General features: G+C 37.5%; 1 protein-coding gene across 1 annotated transcript; it reads right to left on the bottom strand.

Moving 5' to 3' along the window:
* Positions 1-19,331: 19,331 nt before the first annotated feature.
* On the bottom strand, positions 19,332-21,113 carry LOC112000496 (uncharacterized). The gene has a single exon (XM_024032635.2). It carries the CDS (start codon positions 21,111-21,113, stop codon positions 19,332-19,334), a length of 1,782 nt encoding a protein of 593 aa, XP_023888403.1.
* Between the last annotated feature and the right edge of the window lie 3,636 nt (positions 21,114-24,749).

Below are 24,749 nucleotides of genomic sequence, written 5' to 3'. Positions count from 1 at the left end.
TTTTGCAATTTACATCTCTCTCTCTCTCTCTCTCTCTCTCTCTCTCTCTCTCTCTCTCTCTCTCTCGTTTTTCACTCAATTACTTTCTCTTATCAGTCTCTCACTTTATTATAATGATTTGATTTCAATAGTTTTAAACTTTTTAGTAAAGTTAGTGTTTTGTCTTTTAATAGTTGCTGGTTTACTAAGTTAGGTATGTAAAAGGTATGTAGCTATGGAAGAAGCTACACCATCTCTCCTCTCTTTATTAAGGCTTACCAAGCTCACCTATGGACTTTTGGTGGTGGAAGAATGGAGGAAAGGGGGGCTTTGGAGAGGATTTCTAAGGGAGAAAGAGAGAAAATAGATTTAAAGAAAAGCCTAGAAAGAGGGGAATTTTTTGGGAATTTTGTGCATTTTTGTTCATATGTTGCCTAAAAGGAGTGGCCGAGTGAAGGGGGGGGGGTATTTATAGGAGCTTGGAGGGTGTGTTACCTCCACATCACCCAATCTTATCCTTTTATCTTCATATTTTTAACTTTCAACTTTTTCCTCTTTTTGACCTTGTTTTCGGGTTGCTGTTTTAGAAGCTCAAATATCTTCAAACTTGGTGTCCTTAGAAATTATGGATGTCTAGTTTCCATAGGCACTAACCTCATATGATTTGGAGCTACGGTTGTCGAGATATCACGTTTGGAAGGGAGATGACACAATATAAAAAATTTAATAGCACTATTCATAAAAAATTTATTTCTCCCAATCTGGAGAAGATGTCATTGAGCCCTTTTTATAATGTAGCTAACCCATCATGCTCCAATATGGTTCAGGCAATTTGCACCATTTTTGGTTGGATTGATACAATTTATCTCGTGCAAACACCCAAAAAATAGCCCTTTTACATGAAAAAATAATACATTTAATAAGGATTTTTGGTATTTTCTTGATATTTCATCCATTTTAACCTTGATTTTGGCTCAAGATCTATTGTTTCAAAGGAAATTTCATGGCCTTTAAGATGGTTAAAATTTTACCTCAATCGGATGATTGGATCAAAAAGTCAACATTTGACCACTCCCAATTAGGGTTTAATTAGGGTTGGTCAAACTTTGCTAGAAATGGCATGTTTGACAATTTTAAAAAATTTGATGGATTGTTCCGTCATCTGATAACGGTAAATATGATTTTTTTTTTTTCACATAGTTCCCAACTTTTGATTTTCAAAAACATGATTTTCACATTTTGAGGGTTTTAATCAATATTTTGGAATGTTAATCAAGGGCAGACAAAATATTGTATTGACAAGAAATACTATAAAAATTATATTTTTCACAACTATTAAATGATATAGCTTATCATGATTATAGCAACATCTATGACATCACTAATATTATACAGCAATCACAACACATCATGTTACTAGTTATGGCAAATAGTAGGCTTAAATGTTCACTTGGCTTTAACCTCATGGGTAGTCCATCAAACTAGGCATCACTCTATGACACAAGGTCATTGCTTCGACCTATATATCTTAGTAAAGGAGGACCTTGATTATTTTATTCCTCCCTTCAAAAAAATTTTTGGAATAAAGCAAATCAAGGGGAGTCTTTCAACTTTCATCTTTGACGGCTAAGCTGTTTCAAGGATGATTGTCTACTTTGATCTCCAAAATTTATCGAGCGATAAGGATCGGGCTTGTATCTTCACCTGAGGCTTGAGTTCGACCTGTATAAATGAAAGACATATCATACTCTTTTTGAAAACGAAAAAGGAAAGATTATGGGGAAAAAAAAGTATGTGTTGCAAAAAATTAATTCTCTACCCTAAGTTTTCAAATGTGATTCTTAAACTTCATTCTTCCTCATGTGACAAATAAAAAATTATAAGGGTATGTTGAGAAAAATTAATTTGGAGTTAATTATATGTTTAATCGTATTTTTAAACAAAAATACAACAATAAAATGAAAAACATAACTATAACAAGTACACACCTTAATTCTTAAGATTAAAGTAAAAAAGGTTTTTTTTTTTTTTTAACTATTAACATTTATTAATTATAAAGTATCATATTGAGTAACTAAGTATAGAACATAATTTTTTTTTTTTTAAATTATAGATTTCTATTTAGATATCTTACTTAACTCGCTTAGAGAAATGATAAAGTCCATTTAAACCAATGTCCCGTGGGTTAACAAAAATAATAATAATAATAATAATAATAATGTAGCCCTACTTGGTAACCCCAAATAGTTATTGGGAAGATATTTGGGATCAGCATTGGAAAGTTAGTTAAGCATCTAGCTATTTAGTATTAACAAACCGTTAATGAAGATAAAGACGCAAATTTTTTTTTTTTTTTTTGAAGAGACGCAAAATTATTGTTTATTAATACATTACAATGCAATCATTTATAAAAATAGAATTCAATGGGGGATTTTTTTTTTTTTTTTTATAATGTTTGTTTGTCTTTGATGCATGCATTTGCTGTTTGTTAAAGACAAAATTATTTTATTATAACTTTTAAAAGGTCAGGTTGTTTGTTTTGAGTAAAATTAGTTGATTGGGTCTAATTAATTTTAGCTATGCTATTTGTCATATTTGTTGTTGGACTAATTTTTTGGGACTAGTTAATTTTGTTCTAGATTTTAGATCTATAAATTTTTTTATGCCTTTAAAAGGATCAATAATATTGTTAAGAGAGACTAAGTGTAATTTTATTAAACCAAATTGCTAAAGTTAGTACATAAATAACTATATACTAGTATTTTTTTTTTTTTTAATTTAGGGGGCAAGCCATTGCTCCCCAAGCCCAAGCATAGTTTCGTCCATGACCATATGTGTAAGAGACGCGTAAGTTTCAAAAGTTCTAAGTAATTATTAGTATAAATAATTTGACTATTTTCTCCTATATTTTTTAAATTAAATAATTACTAAGAATCTCTTAAATTTCTTTTAAGTTATTAGAATTTAAGAATGTCTTGATTGAATCCAATTAATTTTGTTTTTGTTTTATAATTGTAGCTACGTACTAAAAAGAGTATTAAATAAATTTGGCTAAATGTATATTATAACTAGTGTTCTTTCATATATCATCAAAAAACTTTAAAAATGTTATAGGTATATAATATTTAGAATTATTTTGCTGGGTTAGAGTTTTTTGAAACCGTCTCTCTTTTTCATTCAATATATTTGGAAGAAGTTTCTCTGTCGCTAGTGAAGGTGGGTCTGCCAAACCTCTCCGAGGCTGTAGAATGGTCGTCCCTTTTTGAAGGTGCTGGTGTCCCTTTGCGTAAGAAGCTTGCACTTAGGTTCTTTTGTCTTTTTTTTTTCTATTTGAGAAGAGTCGCTCTCACAAAAGGATCTTTACGTTTGTCTCTTCATGGAAGAACTCACAAGGCAGTGGAAAGGGCTCTCCCTCACACAACAGGAAGGACCCAAGTTTCAGTTGAACAATGATTTAGCTACAATGGAATACATCATTGCTGCAAAATTCTTAACAAAGCGAGCCCTTAATATTGAAGCAATTGCAGCAACTTTCAAACCATTATGGCGTTCTAGGAACGGGTTCAAGGTGAAAAATTTTGGGCAACCACGTTATTCTTTTCACGTTTGACAATGAGGCAGAGATGAAGACAATTATGGAAAATGAGCCTTGGACTTTTGATAAACACCTGATGGTGCTTCAACGTTACAGTAAAGAAGCAGATGGGGAGAATATGTCTTTTAACCATACCCACTTTTGGGTGCAAGTACATGGCATCCCAATCAGATTCATGAATCCCAGAGTGGCAGAAGGTTTGTGTGAAACAGTTGGGCTGGTACTATGCCATCCAAACACTCCAACTGAAGACGGAGTGGCTTTATGCGAGTGCATGTAGGAGTTGATATATCACAGCCCTTATGTAGAGGCAGGGTGGTGACCCTCGGAGAAAAAAAGGAACAATGGGTGTCGTTTAAATACGAACGCTTGCCAAAAGATTGTTATTGGTGTGGTTGTCTAACACATTCTGATCGTGACTATGATCTATGGATTGACAGTGCAGGTACCTTGAAGGAGGAAGATAAACACTATGGCTCTTGGCTACGGGCTGCTCCTTTCAGGGGCTCACGCAAGGCTATGGTAAGGGTCCCAGGTTTCTCTGAGAGAAAGGAAACAGGTGCGAGCAAAAGCGACCCCACATGTCCTCCCCAGTGGACGCCAGCGGCAGAAACAGAGGTTGTTGATCTGACACCTTCTGACACGAAAATGGCAGGTGCATTAAAAGCAGATACGTCAGTTTCAAATTTCAAATCACCTTTCCAAAAAGAGAACAACCCAGGCCCAGCTAGCCAAACCCAACGTAATCCGGAGTTGACGCCCACACATAAAATCTCAATTACGTTTGAGAAACGGATAAATGCCATTAATTGTGCTCTGAATAATTTTGAGATACCTAAAGGAGGAAATCATGCCCATAATAATTTGTCAGGTAACTTGCCTTTCCTAAATAACCCCATAAATACCCAAAAAGCCCCCCTGCCCACTCAAATAAAATCTCAGCCCGAAATATCTTGTCATATCCCACCTTCTACTCTAAATAATCCCCTGGAACCCACACAACCCAAAATATCCTCCCATATCCCACCTCTTACTCCAAATAACTCTCTAGAGCCCACACAACCCAAAATATCCTCTCATATCCCACCTTTTACTCCAAATAACTCTCTGGAGTCCACACAACCCAAAATACTTCCCTATGCACCAACGTCAATCCCACCACCTTCCTCCCATATTCCACCTTTTACTCCTAACGACTCTCTGGAGCCAACATAACCCAAAATACTTCCCCATGCACCAATGTTAAACTCAATACCTTCCTCCTACCATGAAAACTCCCCAGACATCCCCATCCCAACCAAACTTCAACACAACACTCACTCCCCAAGTACATGGAAGAGACTCATCAGAACTGACAGGGAAGAAATTTTACCAAATACGGAACCGGTGAAGCTGAAAAGAGGAGCACCATCTCATACACATCTAACTGAGTTACCAAATAAGAAACTTGCAGTTTCTCAGTCTAATCATGAAAACATCCAGATATTGGCGAAGGCTGGTTACCAGCCCTACCAGAATCAATGAGTCTCTTAGTGTGGAACTATCATGGGCTTGGGAACTTGCGTACAGAAGATCAGCTCATAGACATGGTGTGGGCAAAAGATCCCTCGGTTGTGTTTATAGCCGAAACATGGACCGATAGAGCAAGGCTGGAATTAGTTCAGAGAAAAATTCAATTCAAGCATGTGTTTGAAGTACCAAGAAGGAATAAGGCGGGGGTCTGGTATTGTTTTGGAAGGAAGATTTCAAGTTAGATATTGAAACTTTCTCTCCTAATCATACTGATACCACTATAAACAAAAACCAAGAAAATGAATGGCGATTCACTAGATTTTACAGTGAACCAAACACACAAAAATGGCATGAGTCCTGAACCAAGCTGAGACAGTTGAAGAGAAGAAGTAGTTCACCTTGGCTATACGCTGGTGATTTTAATGAAATCACGCGACAGTCGGAAAAACAGGGGGGTAGAACAAGACCACACGGCCAGATGCAGTTATTCAGAAATATCCTTGATGAATGTGAATTTATGGATTTAGGATTCGTGGGCTTTCCATTTACTTGGCACAAACATTACCCGGATTTCACTGTGTGGGAAAGGTTGGACAGAGCAGTAGCGACAAATGAATGGTTCACAATGTTCCTGGATACAAAAATTTATCACTTAGACACAACAAACTCTGATCACAAACCACTATGGATCACACTTGAAGGCATGGACTCGGGTTTTCAAAAACCATTTCGCTTTGAACAGATGTGGATGACGGAAAAGGGCTGTAGTGATACAATAGAAGCAGTATGGTCAGAGCAAGTGACTGACCCATGGGATATAAGGGTGGTGAAAAAGATTGATAAGTGTGGCATTGAACTAGCACAATGGAGTAAGAAGTCTTTTGGAAGTGTGAAGCGGGAACTGCAACAAAAAAGAAAAGCTTTACAACAAGCAGAGAAGGACTCAATACATACAGGGGACTTAAGAAGGATGAGATTTTTGGAGATTGAGATCAATAAGCTTCTTGACAAGGAAGCTAAAATGTGGGCACAACAAGCAAAAATATAATGGCTAAAAGATGGGGATCGAAACACCAAATTTTTCCACACTAGAGCTTTCCAACGACGATGACGTAATTATATTACAAAGCTGTACGATCCCATGGGTAGGTGGTGCACTAGACAACCTGAGGTGAATGAAATCATTGTAAACTTCTATAAAGATCTTTTCAAAACAGCCAACCTAGGAGGCATGGAGGAAGTTTTGGAGAATATATCTCATGTAGTCACTAATGATATGAATGAAACGTTGCTCTTAGATTTCACTATTGAAGAGGTTGAAGTGGCAATCAAACAGATGGCACCCTTAAATTCACCTGGCCCTGACGATTTGCCCCCTTTGTTCTACCAAAGTTACTGGTCTTTAATTAGGTCGGACGTTGCTCAAAGTATATTGCACTATCTAAACACAGGTACTCTGCCTCCATCACTCTATCGCTCTTTTATAACTTTGATCCCCAAAGTGAAGAATCCTGAATATGTGACACAATTTAGACCCATAAGTTTGAGTAATGTGTTGTATCGGATTTTTGCTAAGGTCCTAGCAAATAGGCTGAAAATTATCATGCCCCACATTATTTCTGATCATCAAAGTGCTTTTATACCTAATCGCTTGATTTCAGATAACATCCTAGTGGCTTTTGAAACTTTACACCACATGAGGAATCATACCAAAGGCAAAACAAGTTATATGGCTTTAAAACTCGATATAAGTAAGGCCTATGATAGAGTTGAATGGTCCTATATCAAGAAAGTTTTGGAGAAGATGGGTTTCAACGAGAGATGGGTTCAACTTATAATGCTTTGCTTTACTATTGCATCTTACTCGATTTTAATCAATGGGGAGCCCCATGGAGAGATCTCACCCACAAGGGGACTTCAGCAAGGCGATCCACTTTCCCCCTATCTTTTTCTCATGTGTACTGAAGGCCTACATGGTTTGATAAGGAAGACAGCCACAAATGGAGACATTCGAGGCGTGTCTATTTGCCAAAATGGTCCCAAAATTACTCATCTCCTCTTCACTAATGATAGCTTGATTTTTTGTCGTGCAAGAGAGACTGAATGCCAAAGCTTGCTCGATGTATTGGCCACATACGAAAGAGCATCGGGTCAACAAATTAATAGAGCCAAAACTACACTTATCTTTAGTAGATCCACACCAGGAGATATGAAAACTTTGATAAAAGATATGCTTGGAGTTACAGTAATACAACACTATGAGAAGTATTTGTGCCTACCCTCCCTCGTTAGCAGGAATAAAAAGGAGAGTTTCACTCATATCAAGCAACAAATATGGAAGAAGCTACAAGGGTGGGAAGCAAAGCTTCTATCTCAAGTGGGTCGCAAAGTTTTGATCAAGGCTGTCGCACAAGCCTTACCCACCTATACTATGGGTTGTTTTAAGCTTCCCATTACTCTATGTCATGAAATAGAATCCTTGATTTGCAGATTTTTTTGGGGCTAAAGGGGTGATCGTAGAAAAATTCATTGGGTGAAGTGGCAAGACCTATGCAAACCAAAAAATCAGGGTGGTATAGGGTTTAAAGATCTCGCCTTGTACAATGATGCACTTCTAGCAAAACACACTTGGAGGTTGCTACATGACACTCAACCCTTTTTCATAGAGTTTTCAAAGCCAAGTTTTTTCCAAACTCCACAGTTTTGGAAGCAAAATGTCCACTGAGTGCATCCCACGCTTGGAAAAGCATAATCAAAGGAAGAGATGTGATAAAACGGGGAGGTTTATGGCATATTAGGTCAAGAAATTTGGTGCTAGTGTGGGGTGATAACTGGCTGCCTACATCTAGATGTCCAAAAGTCATTTCACAATGGGTTGAGGGCTGTGAGACAACTAGAGTGGGAGACTTCATTGATCAAGAAAAAGGGGTATGGAGAGAAGACCTAATTGATAGATTTTTCTATGATTTTGAAGCATCAATTATCAAAAAGATCCCACAGTGTCGATCCATACAAGATGACATACTAATCTAGCATTTTAATCCTGATGGGGTCTATTCGGTCAAGTCGGGTTATAGATTCTTGCAAGACTCATGCCTAGCCCGTCAACCAAGCTTATCAACCTCAAACCCCTTGAAACAGCTCTGGAAGCAACTCTAGAGCCTTGATGTTCCGAATAACGTGAAACACCTGATTTGGCGAGCATGCAAGGACGCACTCCCCACCAAGAAAAATCCCGTTCGACGTAAAGTTCTCTCTAACAGCCTTTGCAAGATGTGTAAGCAGCATGAAGAGGATACCCTGCACGCCCTTTATCACTGCCCTGAATTGCAGAGCCTATGGATGACGACACCGTCATGGAACCAAGACACCCTCAAGCAAAAAACATGCTTCATTGACTTTATTGTTTCTGTTTTTGCAGGTCTGAAGGAAACCGAGCTCCTCATGGTGGTTTTATGGAATTTGTGGAAGCGTAGGAATAACCTTCGCTTAGGCAAGCCTACAATCCCACTTAATAAGGTGCTGGAGCACTCTCAGGAGCAACGGATTGAGTCCTACTCCAACCCCTTACCATCAACCACACCGAGGAGTAAACAACCAGCCATCTGGACACCACCTCCTGAACATTGGTATAAATTAAATTTTGATGGAGCCACATTTGCAGACACGGACATAGCAGGTATCGAGATCGTTGTGCGCAACAGTGATGGCCTTGTTATGGCGTCTATGGCGCAACAAATCCCTTTGCCACCTTCAGTTGTTGAGGTCGAGACCCTAGCAGCAAGACGGGCCCTAGAGTTTGCCTTGGAGTTCAGGTTTGAGCGGATCATTATTGAAGGAGATTTAGAGACTCTGTACAAAGCTTTGAAACCAGAGTGCAGTAGCTTCACACCGTACGGTCACCTAGTGTAAGATTTACTTTTCCTCAGTGAACACTTTTTAGATTTTAAAATATCTCTTGTACGTAGAAAGGGTAATAATTTAGCACACTCTTTAGCAAGAAAATCACAATTTTTAACACATATGTCAGTCTGGATGGAAGATGTACCACCAGATCTTTTATCTGTATTAGAGGCTAATTTCACTAGCCTTCTTCAATAATACAATGGCCTATCTCTAAAAAAAAAAAAATTATTTTTCTGAAAAAAAAAAAAACATTTAAATAAAATAAAAATAACATAAACTTAACAAGAAAATAATTTTGTTTAAGGTAAATAATATTTTCCCACTGAATTTTGATTCTTAAATTTCCCTACTTCTCATATGAAAGAAAAAGCTATAAGGAATAGAGTTGAGTAAAATCAATTTGAAGTTGAACATATGTTATTTTTAGATATAAACACAACAATCAAATCACAAACATATTTATAATTACCACAATGCACAATTGAAAGATGGTCTATGGGAAGGGACAACCTTCATTCAACACAACCATGATATTATCTTTAGAAGTGTCCACCCGCTCGTCGAAACAGACCGGAACCGACCCACCAATGACTGATTTGGGAACTTCGGCGGTTAGAGGCAAGTTCCAGACCCCAAAAACCAACTCTAGAGGGTCAGTTGGCGAGTTTTCTCCCCTTAAACTCGCCTACCTCGACCCAGCCATGAAACTTACCAAAATTCAACAATTCCAAGAACTTTTCGATGATTTTTTTTGTCAAAATCCTTCAGATCTTACGAGATTTATGTCGGATCTTGTGAGAGTTCGCTTGAACTACAATGTTTTGGCCATTTCCTCCATCATTGATGGTTTCGACCACTATCCGACATGAATCCAACCACTCTGATCTGACTCCCTCATCGATTAGTTGCAAGTTTGAATGTCCTCCACTCAATTTGGTTGGGTTCGTCGCGGGTTGGGCTCAAACCCAACCTAGACTGACATATGTACATGCCACTTTTCATAATGACATTGTATGACGAGTAAGCATGAATTAATGAATTTGAACTTATGGCCAAATTTTATATTGAAATGAATCTCAAAATGAAGTTTTAAATTAAATTAAGAAATAGATAAATAAGTTGGAGACAACTTTTGTAATAGAATATGGGGCATATACAATAAAAATAAATAAATAAATAATTAATTACTACACTTTGGGTTGCTTGGCACAATCCTGCATTACTATGTATTGGTACTTGAAAAAAAATTCATCTCCTAGAATACCCAATGAAATTTCCAAGTTTATATAAATGAAATAAACAAATTGAAAGCTAAAGTAGCTCAATTCAAAACTTTTAACCCAACAATTGATATAAAACTACATTTTAACAACATTATAAAAAATTAAAAGGAAAAGTAATTGGCTTGCATTCTTACCAATAAGTGCACTAGATATCACAAAAATTAACATGTAGATTGAAGATGCAACAAGAAAGTAAAGTTAGAAAATTATCCAATAAGGCACATGGCCAAGCTCGAGCTCGTGCACTATCATTATGATTCTCAGTTTATGTTTGCTTCTCATAAACCAAGGATTTCAAAGCAACCTACATTATTAAGAACAAATGGCTTTAAAATAGAAGAAGAAAATGAAGAACAAGTCTTGGGCCCAATTTTCTTCAATTGCAAATATGTGAGGGTCACCAACAAGTTTGCGGTGTAGTTAGAGACCACTGAAACACTAAAGCACTAAAGCAAGAATACTAAAAGCACATTGGTGGGAGGTAGACCAATGTGTTGTGTAGCAAGAATGCTAACCTCAAGCTTTAAACCGTCTCCAATCTCGAAGTCTAGACTTAACCCCAATAGATTGATAGTTAATATTCCAAGGGTAAACACTATTAGCTTCTTCCACTTACCATGTACTAAATATAATTCTTAACATTATATAACATTTTTCTTTCATGTTCAAATGAATTGACAGGTTCAGGTTGGGTTGAGGTTAAAGTATTCTAGAGATTAGTTTGCAATAAGGAATAAGGAAAATGAGAATATCAATCCCAGAAGCTAACCAATGTTATTCTATAAAATGGCTTGTGATAAGAAAAATGGGACCCTTGCTACTTTAGTTTATATCACAAACAAGTTTTTCTAATTCCGTAGAGTGGTCCACAGACTCCACACTACAGAGTCAATTGATCTGCCAGGTGTAAGGGTGTAAGATGATCGAGAATCTTCATACAAACTGATTAAACAAAAAACTAAGGTTAAACTTAAACTAAAAAAGGAACCAAACAAAACCCTAAATCATTTTAGCATCACTGAAATGTTAAAGTTCCCAAACCAATAAACGCCGATGTAGATACGTACACTGTGGTACATGCAGCCTGCTGCATCATGCATGACTGCATGAGCAACATGCAACGTCACTACTCACTCACAAGAGTATTATCATAATTAGTCGTAGACTCGCGTGTTACGCGTGATAATATTATTATTTTAGTTATTATTGATTAATAATTGGTTTTTCATTTTCTTTCAAGTTAATATATTGACTTTTAAAAAATATACAATCTAATATATTAATTCAACAACAACAATAATAATAATTTTGAATAAAATAATATGAGAAGAAAAAAAGTAAAAATAAAAGATATAACAATAAATACTAAATTAATTATCTCTAAATAAATACCAAATTATTTAAATCATATTATGTAATATTATAATATTACATTCTTATATACTATCTTTAATTCTTTACAGTGCAATATGATAAAATTTAACAACCAAAGTAAATAAATAAATAAAACCTTAAAACACGATTAAATCGCATCAACCTAAAGTAGAGTTCTAAAAAACACAAAAATTTCTCAACCTAAAGCAGAGGTGTAAAAAATATATATATATATATATATCTCACCAAAAATTGAGAGAGAAAGAGAGAAATAAGTTTTTTGTGAAGAAAAATTATGCATATAATGAAAAAGAGAATGCCAAATTCATACTAAAAGGATAACAATAAGAAGAAACAAAATAAAGAGAAAGATGAAGAGTGATATTAAGAGAGAGGGTAGTGGGGAGATAAAAATGTAAAGTGAAAGAGAAAGGTTTTGAGAAAGTGTAAATGTTAAAAAAACTGAGTACAATTTAATTTATTTAAATTTAAATAAAATATTATATGTTTAATTTAATATATATATATATATATAATTTAATTATATGGAGAATGTGACTAAGTTTAAATATTGAATAAAATAAGATGAAAATATTAAAAAAGTAAAAATATAATATATATGTGGGGGGAAAAGGGCCCAGTCCAACATAATGGGCCGAGAGCCCATGTGAGAGCTATTTTGCGACCGAGAAGAAGGAGATGGTAAGGGCAGGGCCCATCTGGAAGTGGGACCCTTAAAAGAAAGAATTATTACAATTCGAAGATGATATCTCCTATCCGAAGAGGTTGTAATCCTCTGACGCAAATATTATAAATCAATTGAGGATGTAAAATGCTAAAATGACCTTCTGAGGACTCCACCTGATCAAGATAAGCTCTGAGTATGCTGGGAAACGATAAGGATGGAGAAATATCTAAAGGGAAAGTTGCTACCACTGTATTTAATACTCTGCAGCAACTTTTCTGGCCACATTTATGTGGAGAAGACCCTTGAACAGTGCATCCTAACCTACCGCCACTCACACAGAGCTAAAAGAAGATACTTGACGTGACACGTACTCAAGTAAACTCATGGATGAGGAACAAGTGGACGATGGAGATAAAGAAAAGGTGGGCTATATAAAGGAAGGAGGCTCCTAACGGGAAGGAAAAAAAGAAAGAAAATAATAAAAGAGAAGTGGAGAGAACTGGACTGTAACCCTAAGATCTTTGTTCATCATATAATCAATAATATAGCTCTTCGGATATTCACTCTTTTGCGTGTAGTTCCATGTCAGATTGTGCTTGAAAGTTGTGATTCGTTGTTGTCAACCTAGCTGTAACCTAGCTCTTTCACCCATACTCTACAAGTTTATTGTTTTGGGCTTGGGTCACAAATCATAACCCTACAATTGGCGTCGTCTGTGGGGAGAGCTTGAGTGTAAGGGAAAGTAGCAACAGTTGATCATGGCTAAACCAGGGCAACAACTGGCAGAATCTGGGGCGTCCCAACATATAGATCCCTTTCTCAATTTGGAGCGGAGACAAAACCGTGAAGGCAGTGTACATACTACACACACTGAACGAACTCAACCTCGTGGCGAAAGTCATGTTTCTCATGCAGAGAAAAATAGCATGCAAATAGAGATTGAAAGGTTAAGAAGGGAGCTGCGCCATGCGAAAAGAAAACGTGCCACCTCGCGTTCTGATGACGACTCAGGTAACGAACAAGACATCACTTATGAACAGAGGTCTTGAACTCCAATCAGTGAATCTTTTTCATATGAGGATGAACACCCTCGCAAGAAGCAACCGCAAAGGCCATCACATGGAGGGGTGGGAAATGATGCCATGAGCAAGGCTTTGAACCAAATCTCCAGGTCACCGTTCACGCGTAGGATTGAAGGAGCGAAGCTTCCTCGGCATTTCAACTAGCCAACCTTTACTATTTACAACGGTAAAACTAACCTTGTGGAGCATGTGAGCCACTTTAACCAAAGGATGGCTGTCTACTCTAGAGATGAAACTTTGATGTGCAAAGTATTCCCTTCTAGCCTTGGACCCGTGGCCATGAGATGGTTTGACAATTTGAAAGCAGATTTCTTCAATTCCTACCAAGAGCTCACTCAGGCTTTTGGTTCACGTTTTGTCACATGCCGAAGGGTGGCCAGGNACCTGATCCCACATCACCAAAACCATCTTTCAAAAGACTAACTACAAAATTGTACCTTCAGTGGACCTGGGGATCAATGAAGGATAAGTGCTACTTTCACATAAACATATTGCAAGAATCAGAAATAACCAATGAAGTACATTAAACCAAGAATTACAGCATAACTATTATGACATCATGCTTAGCCACCAAAAGAAGCCTCAATTTAGGAATTCTACAAAAATTAACAAAAACCAGGATGTTCTTTCCTAAGCCAAAATTTAAGGAGTAGACATTTTGCGTGATAAATACTTCCAAGTAATTGTCAATTTTTCAAACCAAATGTCCATGATCCACTCATTGCAATATAGCAAAACTTTGACATAAAATTTTATAATAATTACATATAGTCATATACTGCATACTGCATTTAAAAAATAAAATATTAAAGGAAGCATGAAAGAAGGAAGAGCAACACCATGGCATGAAATAGATAAAAAGAATTCAAACAAAAGAAATATCTTTCACATGAACACAATAAAATGATCTAATGACCAAAAACATTACTATCGATTAAATATAGTAAAACCTAAAAGACATCTGAAAATAGCAAAAGAAATGGATTGTGTGATTATGGCTTTTTAATGGAACTCAATCTCCATGATCTAAGAGTCAATAATTCTCTACATTTTTAGCTTTCCTATGTGAAAGTCTCAATCTGTTAAGTCATGTGCAAAATTTAGATGGTTTGGGCAAAATCCTACTTTGGCCATACCAACGCTGGATGATGACCTTTTTTATGTAGCTTTTGGTTTTGTAAGAAGTTAGTGTCATCTACAGAGAGTTTTGTAAACACTTGTTGCAAAAGAGTTTCCCCTGCTGTAGACAAATCAAGATTAAAATAATCAACATTGTACACACAAAACAACAAAATGGACATTAACAGCTTATACAGAAACAAGTCAATCAATGCTTAAACCATGATGCAATTCTAGAAACATAAGTTCGATCCATGTTGTTCCAAAAAAGCCCAAGTCATGCAAATAATAACAGGACAAATCAAAATCCTGTATTATTATTCTCTCATAATGATGGTTACATATTTCATTAATTAACCTGTTCCACAACAATAAGAGGCATTACCATATTTGGATTGAGTGAGAACAAATTAGACAAGGCAGGATAGAGGGAAAAAAATTGCTAGGGAAATTTCAAACCCTCACCAGGTGGTACATTGAATTTATGGCTGTCCAGAAACCCAAAGCCTAAGAAAAGCAACCCAAGTATTATAAAGTAACATAAAGTGGGAGGAAAAGAGAGCCTGTAGCCAAAGCAGACTCGATTTCTTAAGCTACAAACCACCAAAATAATAATATATAAAAATTCATGCATTCAATAGAAAGATAATATGTGGCAAAACCAAATTAGATATGAAACTGCCAACATAAGATGACCAGACAAACACATCAACTTCCTGCACAAGCAAACTGAAAAATAGAGTATCAACTACACAGTTCAGGACAAGTCTACTCAAAAGCATGTTTCATTGGGAAGCAACAAAAATGAACCGTGATAATGCAGCCTGGGAAGCACAAAATCCAAGCTTAAAAAATAAAAATCTAAATTTGAAAATAAGGGCCATTATTTTAGGAAAAAATGATTACAAAGTAAGAAAATATATATATATATACATAAGAGAAAATCAACAACCCCCAAAAGGTCCAGCAACTGGTTAAGTAAGAAAAAATATCAAAAGTTTAATCTAAAACAAAGAGGCAGGAAAGGTTCTGATTAATAACTATGCTCAGTATTAATAATTTTTTTTTCAAAAAAATATAAATTTTTTATGTCATAATAGTGGTAAACCTCGCTCATAAATATCTTAATCCTAAACTTAAACCTTCAAATTTTAGAATAAGAGTACTGAAATCAAGAGATAAAGAGAGCTTATTGCCTTAGGTCCCTAACAAACTTCATCGCCCAAATAGAGTACTAAATCGATTTACAGAAGTCAATTTTGCTGCAACAAACGCCCTGAAAAGCAACCAAGCACCAAAATCTATAAAATAAATTGAACAAGTAGTTCACATTTGGGTGAATAGTGTTAAAAGAATTAAGAGAAATCAAAACAAGGGAAGAGTTTGCCTATTGTTGCAGTCAACACAACACATACTCTTGCTCAAGTACAAAAAACTCCAAAACACAATTTCCCTTCCTGCAAACATATCGTTATTAAAAATATTAAACATCGTCCTCACAAAACTACGAAACAAACATTGGCAGCTTATAATCTTTGTCTTCATGCTATTCTCGATTGGTCATGTGCTCTTCTGACACAGTCGTGGAGTAGCCATCATGAAGTACTTGTCTCAAATAAGAGTGGAGGATCTCCTTGGAGACTTCCACTAGGGTGGAGCCGCTTATATGGCAACTCTATCTTTCATGGTTTAAATCTAACTATGCAACAAGATAATTGAGAAAAATAACAAAAAGCATGATCAAAATCCCAGGTCATTCAATGAATAAGAATTCAAAAATACCTTAATCTAATACTTAAACTTGATGGAAACCAAAATCAATTGGTTGAGAACTTGAACTATACTTGCATTAAAATTAAGAATTAAAGCTGGAATTACAGAGAAACTGGAGAAACAAAGTTTCTGTCCAGGTCTGAAACTAAGTTAAATTCACATCAAAAACTGATTGTACTCTTACATAGCTAGCCTATTTATAATCTTTAACTATTAGGAAATAAAGTAGCCAATAGTTACATAAGTCAAAGCTGTAGTTAAAGAGGATACATGGCAGATATTAGAAGTCAAAATAAGGGGCTGCTGGCAGTCCCAAGAGGTCAGAAGGTTGGCTGGCTGGTTGTCAGTCCTAAGGATAGAGGGTGGTGGCAGATATGAGAGTCAAAATAAGGGGCTGCTATCAGTCCTAAGAAGTCAGAAGGTTAGCTGGTTGGTTGTCAGTCCTAAGGATACAGGGTGGCTGCATCATACTCCCCTCCATAAAGGAAACTTGCCCTCAAGTTTCAATTGGAAAATAAGACTTCAAATGCTTCACATTGAAGGCACTAGAAATGTTTAAGTGAGGGGGTAGTTGGACTGTGTAGGCATTGTCATTGATTTTAGTCAATACTTTGCATGGACCTACTTTCCTTGCTCCCAACTTAGAATAGGGGCCATGAGGACACCTTTCTTTAGTCAAAATCACCCATACAAGGTCCCTTTCCTTGAAAATTTGTCTCCTTCAGTCAATATCAGTAGCAGCTTTGTAGTTTGCATTGGAATGTTCAATTCTCTTCTTGACTTGTGCATGGACAGATTGCATGAAATCTGTCATTTCTGTTGCTCTTACATTCTCCTTCTTAGAAAGTGGCAAGGGTGCCAAATCTAAAACACTCACAAGGTTTATTCCCATACACAACTTCAAAAGGAGATGTGTTAATAGTCCGATTAAGAGAAGAGTTGTAAGCAAATTCAACCAAGGGAAGGATACTTTCCTAATTCCTAGTATTTTCTCCAATTAAGCATCTCAAGAGATTTCCAAGACTCCGGTTGACAACTTCAGTTTGACCATCCGTTTGAGGGTGGAAAGAAGTGCTAAAGCTTAATTCAATTCCTATCTTGCGCCATAGAGTTCGCCAAAAATGAGCAAGAAATTTAGCATCCTTGTCGGAAACAATAGATAGGGGAACACCATGAAGCTTGTAGACTTCTTTGAAAAATAAAGCAGCCACATTGGAAGCATCTGAAGTCTTTTTGCATGGGATGAAGTGAGCCATCTTGGAGAAACGATCCACTACCACCATGATTGAATCACTCTTTCGTTGTATAGGCGAAAGGCCAAGAACAAAATCCATACTAATATATTCCCATGGTTTATTAGGCACTGGAAGAGGTAAATACAGACCTGCATTAGTGGTTGTACCCTTTCCTTTTTGACAAACTTGGCACCTTTGAACATGCCGCTCAACATCTTTAGTCATTCCCGGCCAAAAGTAGTCTTGTTTAAGGAATTCTAGGGTCTTTGATTTGCCAAAATGCCCCAAATTATGCTGTTCAATAATCATCAACTCCCTTAGAGAACATTTAGGCACACATAGTTTCAGCCCTTTGAAAAGAAATCCATCCTTCAACAAAAAGTCAAATTTGGTAGCTTGCTGTCCTTGCTGCAATTGTTGGTATAGATCACCAAAATGTGGGTCATCTTGATAACTCTCCTTGAAAACTTCAAAACCAGCAACTTTAACTTGCATTTCCACCAAGAAACTAGTCCGCCTACTCAACCCATCAGCCACTTTGTTCAGAATTCCCGACTGATGTTTCAATGAGAAAGTGAATTGTTGCAAAAAGCCTACCCACTTAGCATGCCTCTTGTTCACATTAGATTGGCTATTGAGATATTTCAAAACCTCATGATCGGTGTGTAGAATAAACTCCTTGTCGGCCAAATAGTAACTCCAATGCTTGATGGCTTGAACAATAGCATAGAATTCCTTGTCATAGGTAGAATACCTAAGTTTTGCTTCATTCAACTTCTCATTAAAGAATGCTATGGGCTGCCCTTCTTGGCTAAGGACACCCCCAATTCCCACTCCTGATGCATCACAATTAAGCTCAAATATCTTGTCAAAATTGGGCAAGGCAAGGATAAGAGCCTCGGTTAACTTCCTCTTCAAAAGTTGGAAGCTTTCTTGGACTTCATCAGTCCAAAAAAAGGACTTTTTTTTGAGACAATTGGTGAGAGGTGCTGCAATGGTGCTAAAATTGCTAATAAACCCTCTATAAAAGGTAGCAAGACCATGGAAACTCCTCACCTCATGCACACTAGAAGGTGTAGGCCAATCAACAATTGCCTTAACCTTGTTTTCATCCATGAACACTCCTTTGGGAGACACAACACACCCCAAGAACACCACTTGATCCATCCCAAAGCTACACTTTTTCATGTTACCATAAAACTTTTCTCTCCTCAAAATGTCAAGCACAAGCTATAAATGCACCAAGTGATCCTTCAAACAGTGGCTATACACCAAAATATCATCAAAATACACCACAACACAAACCCCCAAAAGTGGTTGCAACATTTGTGTCATCACCCTCATGAAAGTACTAGGTGCATTTGTCAAACCAAATGGCATAACAAGCCATTCAAATAATCCATGATGTGTCTTGAAGGTCGTCTTCCATTCATCTCCTGGGCGAATTCTAATTTGATGATACCCACTTCGCAAATCAATCTTGGAAAACACCTTTGCACCCGCCAAGCAATCTAGCATGTCATCCAATCTAGGAATTGGAAAACGATACTTGATGGTGATCTTGTTGATAGCTCTACTATCCACACACATGCTCCAAGAGCCATCCTTCTTAGGAGTCAAGAGAGCGGGTACTGCACATGGGCTAATACTAGCCCGAATGTAGCCTCTATCAAGAAGCTCTTAAACTTGTTTTTGCAACTCTTCCTTCTCCTTTGGAGCCATACGATATGCTACCTTGTTTGGAAGGGGTGCACCCGGTACCAAATCAATGGCATGTTGAATGTCTTACATAGGAGGCAAGTCAGGAGGTAACTCATGGGGAAAAACATCACCATATTGCTGTAATAACTCAGTGACAGCACTAGGAACATCAGTTCTAGCCATTGTGTTAACTAGAATTAATGCCAAAATGTAGCCACTATTTTGACTTTCTTGAATGAAGCTTTTAGAAGCGAGTAAAGAGGTTGTAGAGGATTTAGAAGTCACCTTTTCCTTCATTGGCAGCAAAGTAAATTGCTGATTGTCTTTGCTTAAGGTATAGGCGTTTTTCTTCCCATCATGCATCGTTTGGCGATCATATTGCCAAGGTCTTCCAAGAAGGATATGACACGCATCCATTAGTACTACATCACCCCAAACTTCATCAAAATATTTCTTTCGGATAGAAAATGGCACCAAGCAACGCTTCGTTACTTTCACCTCATTACCCTTCTTGAACCAAGAAAGTTTGTAGGGATGTGGATGATCTTGAGTGGCAAGCCTCAACTTATCAACCACCTCCTGAGAGACCACATTTTCACAACTTCCCCCATCGATGATCATACAACAAACTCTTCCTCCAATGCTGCAAGTTGTATAAAAAATATTGGTTCTCAACCAATCTTCTTTGGAATTGAATTTAGGAGCAAGAAGAGTCTTTCTCATCACAAGTGTCAAGCCCTCTTCTTCTTCAAAATCACCACCAACCTCATTTGAAGGTTGATCAAAGATGGGTTCTCCATCTTCATGTTCAAGCTCTTTTACTTCCTCCAACATAAAAGCCTTCTTCCTACAATCCAAAGATCGATGTCCCGGTTCTCCACACTTGAAACATTTGAAAGTAACCACCTGTTGCTGTCTACCCCCGCCAACAGTGGCTGTTTGGGACTGTTTTGGGGTTGTAATAGCAGATTTAGAACCTGCTGGCTGCTGTTCAACCCCAGAAGTTTCTCCTCCCCTATTTGTGCTTGAATTCCCAGGCTTATAATGGCTAGAAATCCCTTGCCCAGACCTGGTACCCCACTGTCCAGACCTTAAAGCTGGCCTAGTTTGTTGCTTCTCTACTAGTAAAGCCTGGTTGTAGGCTTCCGACACGTTCCACAATGATTGAAGACTAAGGACATCTTGGATGGATGGCTTCAATCCACTCAAATACCTTACAACCATTTGTTCTTCACTTTCATTCAAATCTACCCTTACTACAAGTTGGTGAAACGCCTCCGTATACTCCTCTACACTTTCCTCTTGCTTAAGGTTGTGTAGGTCTTTGTAGAATGATTGGGTGTAGTTGAAAGGAAGAAATTGCTCACAGAGCTTTTTCTTCATCTTCTCCCAACTCTTGATCTTGACTTTACCACTTCTTTGGCGAGAAATTTGCAATTGTTCCCACCAAGCGGAAGCTCTCCCTTTAAGGCGAATAGCGACTAGCTTTACTTTCTTTTCATCTATAACTTCATAATAATCCAACACCCTTTCAACGGTGTTAAGCCAATCTACAAAGTCTTCCGGTTTGAAACTCCCTTGAAATTCTGGAATTTCAACCTTGAAGTTGTAGTCAAGCCTTGGCTCATTTCTTTCCACACAAGGCCTACCCCTTGGAGGAGCTCCAAAAGGGTTCTCAAAATGAGAATGAGAGTCATCGGACTTGTCAGTAGTCTCATGAGAAGGTTGCATACGCTGCACCACCTCCGTAAGTGCCGCAACTTGTCTCCTTAATTCAGCAATCATGTCTTCTCTCTCTATGTTTTGATTCCGTCCAACATTCCTCCCCACTGGAGGTTTGGCTTCAACTCCTTCCCCAACATCCATTTGATTCCCCCTTATTCCACCTCTCCTTCCTCTTCTTCTTTGAGCCATTAGAAACTTCACAATCTTTGAAAAAAATTATAAATAGAAGTAACAGCACAGGTGATAAAATCTGTGATTTTTGTAACAGCCACAGATTTGATTGGCACAAGGAACCTAGATCTAAATTCTAGGATCTTGAATGGAGGGAGAAAAAAAAAATGAAATACAAGGGAATCTAATGATCAAAGTGGTAGGGAAAAAGAGGACCAGATCTGTGCTCTGATACCAAATGATGGAAACCAAAATCAATTGGTTGAGAACTTGAACTATACTTGCATTAAAATTAAGAATTAAAGCTGGAATTACAGAAAAACTGGAGAAACAAAGTTTCTATCTACGTCTGAAACTAAGTTAAATTCACATCAAAAACCGATTGTACTCTTACATAGCTAGCCTATTTATAATCTTTAACTATTAGGGAATAAAGTAGCTAATAGTTAAATAAGTCAAAGCTGTAATTAAAGAGGATACATGGCAGATATTAGAAGTCAAAATAAGGGGCTGCTGGCAGTCCTAAGAGATCAGAAGGTTGGCTGGCTGGTTGTCAATCCTAAGGATAGAGGGTGGTGGCAGATATGAGAGTCAAAATAAGGGGCTGCTGTCAGTCCTAAGAGGTCAGAAGGTTGGCTGGCTGGTTGTTAGTCCTAAGGATAGAGGGTGGCTGCATCAAAAACTCAACCACCCAAATGAAGAAGAAAAGTTAAATCTATCTGCTCCTTTATGAATCCAATGCCAAGAAATGCATTGCAGGTCGAAGAAAAAAAAAAAACACAAGCAAAAACAATATCCTTCAATTTTAAGGATTAGAATAATGAATCAAAAGAGAATAGAGGTTTCAATTGAGAATGACCAGATTGATGATTTCAAGTCCTAACAAGTTCCAACAAGTGCAAGTAAGAGGTAATAGAAAAAGGGAACAGGATGAACAAGCCAAGTAGTTCTCTAATTAGTTTAAACCATGCAAACACAGCATAAAGTACACCCTATTTCTTTCACAAAGTGAATTTAAATATTTTGTGTCATAATTACCAAACCAACAAACAATAAGGGAAAAGAAAAGTTTACATATTTGTGCTACTAAGGATAGAGGGTGGCTGCATCATACTCCCCTCCATAAAGGAAACTTGCCCTCAAGTTTCAGTTGGAAAATAAGGCTTCAAATGCTTCACATTGAAGGCACTAGAAATGTTTAAGTGAGGGGGTAGTTGGACTGTGTAGGCATTGTCATTGATTTTAGTTAATACTTTGCATGGACCTACTTTCCTTGCTCCCAACTTAGAATAGGAGCCATGAGGACACCTTTCTTTAGTCAAAATCACCCATACAAGGTCCCCTTCCTTGAAAATTAGTCTCCTTCGGTGAATATCAGTAGCAACTTTGTAGTTTACATTGGAATGTTCAATTCTCTTCTTGACTTGTGCATGGACAGATTGCATAAAATCTGTCATTTCTGTTGCTCTTACATTCTCCTTCTTAGAAATTGGCAAGGGTGCCAAATCTAAAACACTCAAAGGTTTGTTCCGATACACAACTTCAAAAGGAGATGTGTTAATAGTCCGATTAAGAGAAGAGTTGTAAGCAAATTCAACCAAGGGAAGGATACTTTCCCAATTCCTAGGATTTTCTCCAATGAAGCATCTCAAGAGATTTCCAAGACTCCGGTTGACAACTTCAGTTTGACCATCCGTTTGAGAGTGGAAAGAAGTGTTAAAGCTTAATTCAGTTCCTATCTTGCGCCATAGAGTTCGCCAAAAATGAGCAAGAAATTTAGCATCCTTGTCAGAAACAATAGATAGGGGAACACCATGAAGCTTGTAGACTTCTTTGAAAAATAAAGCAGCCACATTGGAAGCATTTGAAGTCTTTTTGCATGGGATGAAGTGAGCCATCTTGGAGAAACGATCCACTACCACCATGATTGAATCACTCTTTCGTTGTGTAGGCGGAAGGCCAAGAACAAAATCCATACTAATATATTTCCATGGTTTATTAGGCACTGGAAGGGGTAAATACGGACCTGCATTAGTGGTTGTACCCTTTCCTTTTTGACAAACTTGGCACCTTTGAACATGCCGCTCAACATCTTTAGTCATTCCCGGCCAAAAGTAGTCTTGTTTAAGGAATTCTAGGGTCTTTGATTTGCCAAAATGCCCCTTGCCAAAATGCCCCAAAATTATGCTGTTCAACAATCATCAACTCCCTTAGAGAACATTTAGGCACACATAGTTTCAGCCATTTGAAAAGAAATCCATCCTTCAACCAAAAGTCAGATTTTGTAGCTTGCTGTCCCTGCTGCAATTGTTGGTATAGATAACCAAAATGTGGGTCATCTTGATAACTCTCCTTGAAAACTTCAAAACCAGCAACCTTAGCTTGCATTTCCACCAAGAAACTAGTCAGCCTACTCAACCCATCAACCACTTTGTTGAGAATTCTCGACTGATGTTTCAATGAGAAAGTGAACTGCTGCAAAAAGCTTACCCACTTAGCATGCCTCTTATTCACATTAGATTGGCTATTGAGATATTTCAAAGCCTCATGATCGATGTGTAGAATAAACTCCTTGTAGGCCAAATAGTAACTCCAATGCTTGATGGCTTGAACAATAGCATAGAATTCCTTGTCATAGGTAGAATACCTAAGTTTTGCTTCATTCAACTTCTCACTAAAGAATGCTATGGGCTGCCCTTCTTGGCTAAGGACACCCCCAATTCCCACTCCTGATGCATCACAATTAAGTTCAAATATCTTGTCAAAATTGGGCAAGGCAAGGATAGGAGCTTCGGTTAACTTCCTCTTCAAAAGTTGGAAGTTTTCTTGGGCTTCATCAGTCCAAAAAAAGGACTTTTGTTTGAGACAATTGGTGAGAGGTGCTGCAATGGTGCTAAAATTGCTAATAAACCTTCTATAAAAGGTAGCAAGACCATGGAAACTCCTCACCTCATGCACACTAGAAGGTGTAGGCCAATCAACAATTGCCTTAACCTTGTTTTTATCCATGAACACTCCTTTGGAAGACACAACATACCCTAAGAACACCACTTGATCCATCCCAAAGCTACACTTTTTCATGTTACCATAAAACTTTTCTCTCCTCAAAATGTCAAGCACAAGCTATAAATGCACTAAGTGATCCTCCAAACAACGGCTATACACCAAAATATCATCAAAATACACCACAACACAAACCCCCAAAAGTGGTTGCAACATTTGTGTCATCACCCTCATGAAAGTACTAGGTGCATTTGTCAAACCAAATGGCATAACAAGCCATTCAAATAATCCATGATGTGTCTTGAAGGCCGTCTTCCATTCATCTCCTGAACGAATTCTAATTTGATGATACCCACTTCGCAAATCAATCTTGGAAAACACCTTTGCACCCGCCAAGCAATCTAGCATGTCATCCAATCTAGGAATTGGAAAACGATATTTGATTGTGATCTTGTTGATAGCTCTACTATCCACACACATCCTCCAAGAGCCATCCTTCTTAGGAGTCAAGAGAGCGGGTACTGCACAAGGGCTAATACTAGCCCGAATGTAGCCTCTATCAAGAAGCTCTTGAACTTATTTTTGCAACTCTTCCTTCTCCTT

Source organism: Quercus suber, unplaced genomic scaffold (genome assembly GCF_002906115.3).
Source record: "Quercus suber isolate HL8 unplaced genomic scaffold, Cork oak 2.0 scaffold_54, whole genome shotgun sequence".
Taxonomy (NCBI): Eukaryota; Viridiplantae; Streptophyta; class Magnoliopsida; order Fagales; family Fagaceae; genus Quercus; species Quercus suber.
This window is presented reverse-complemented; position numbering and strand designations above follow the sequence as displayed.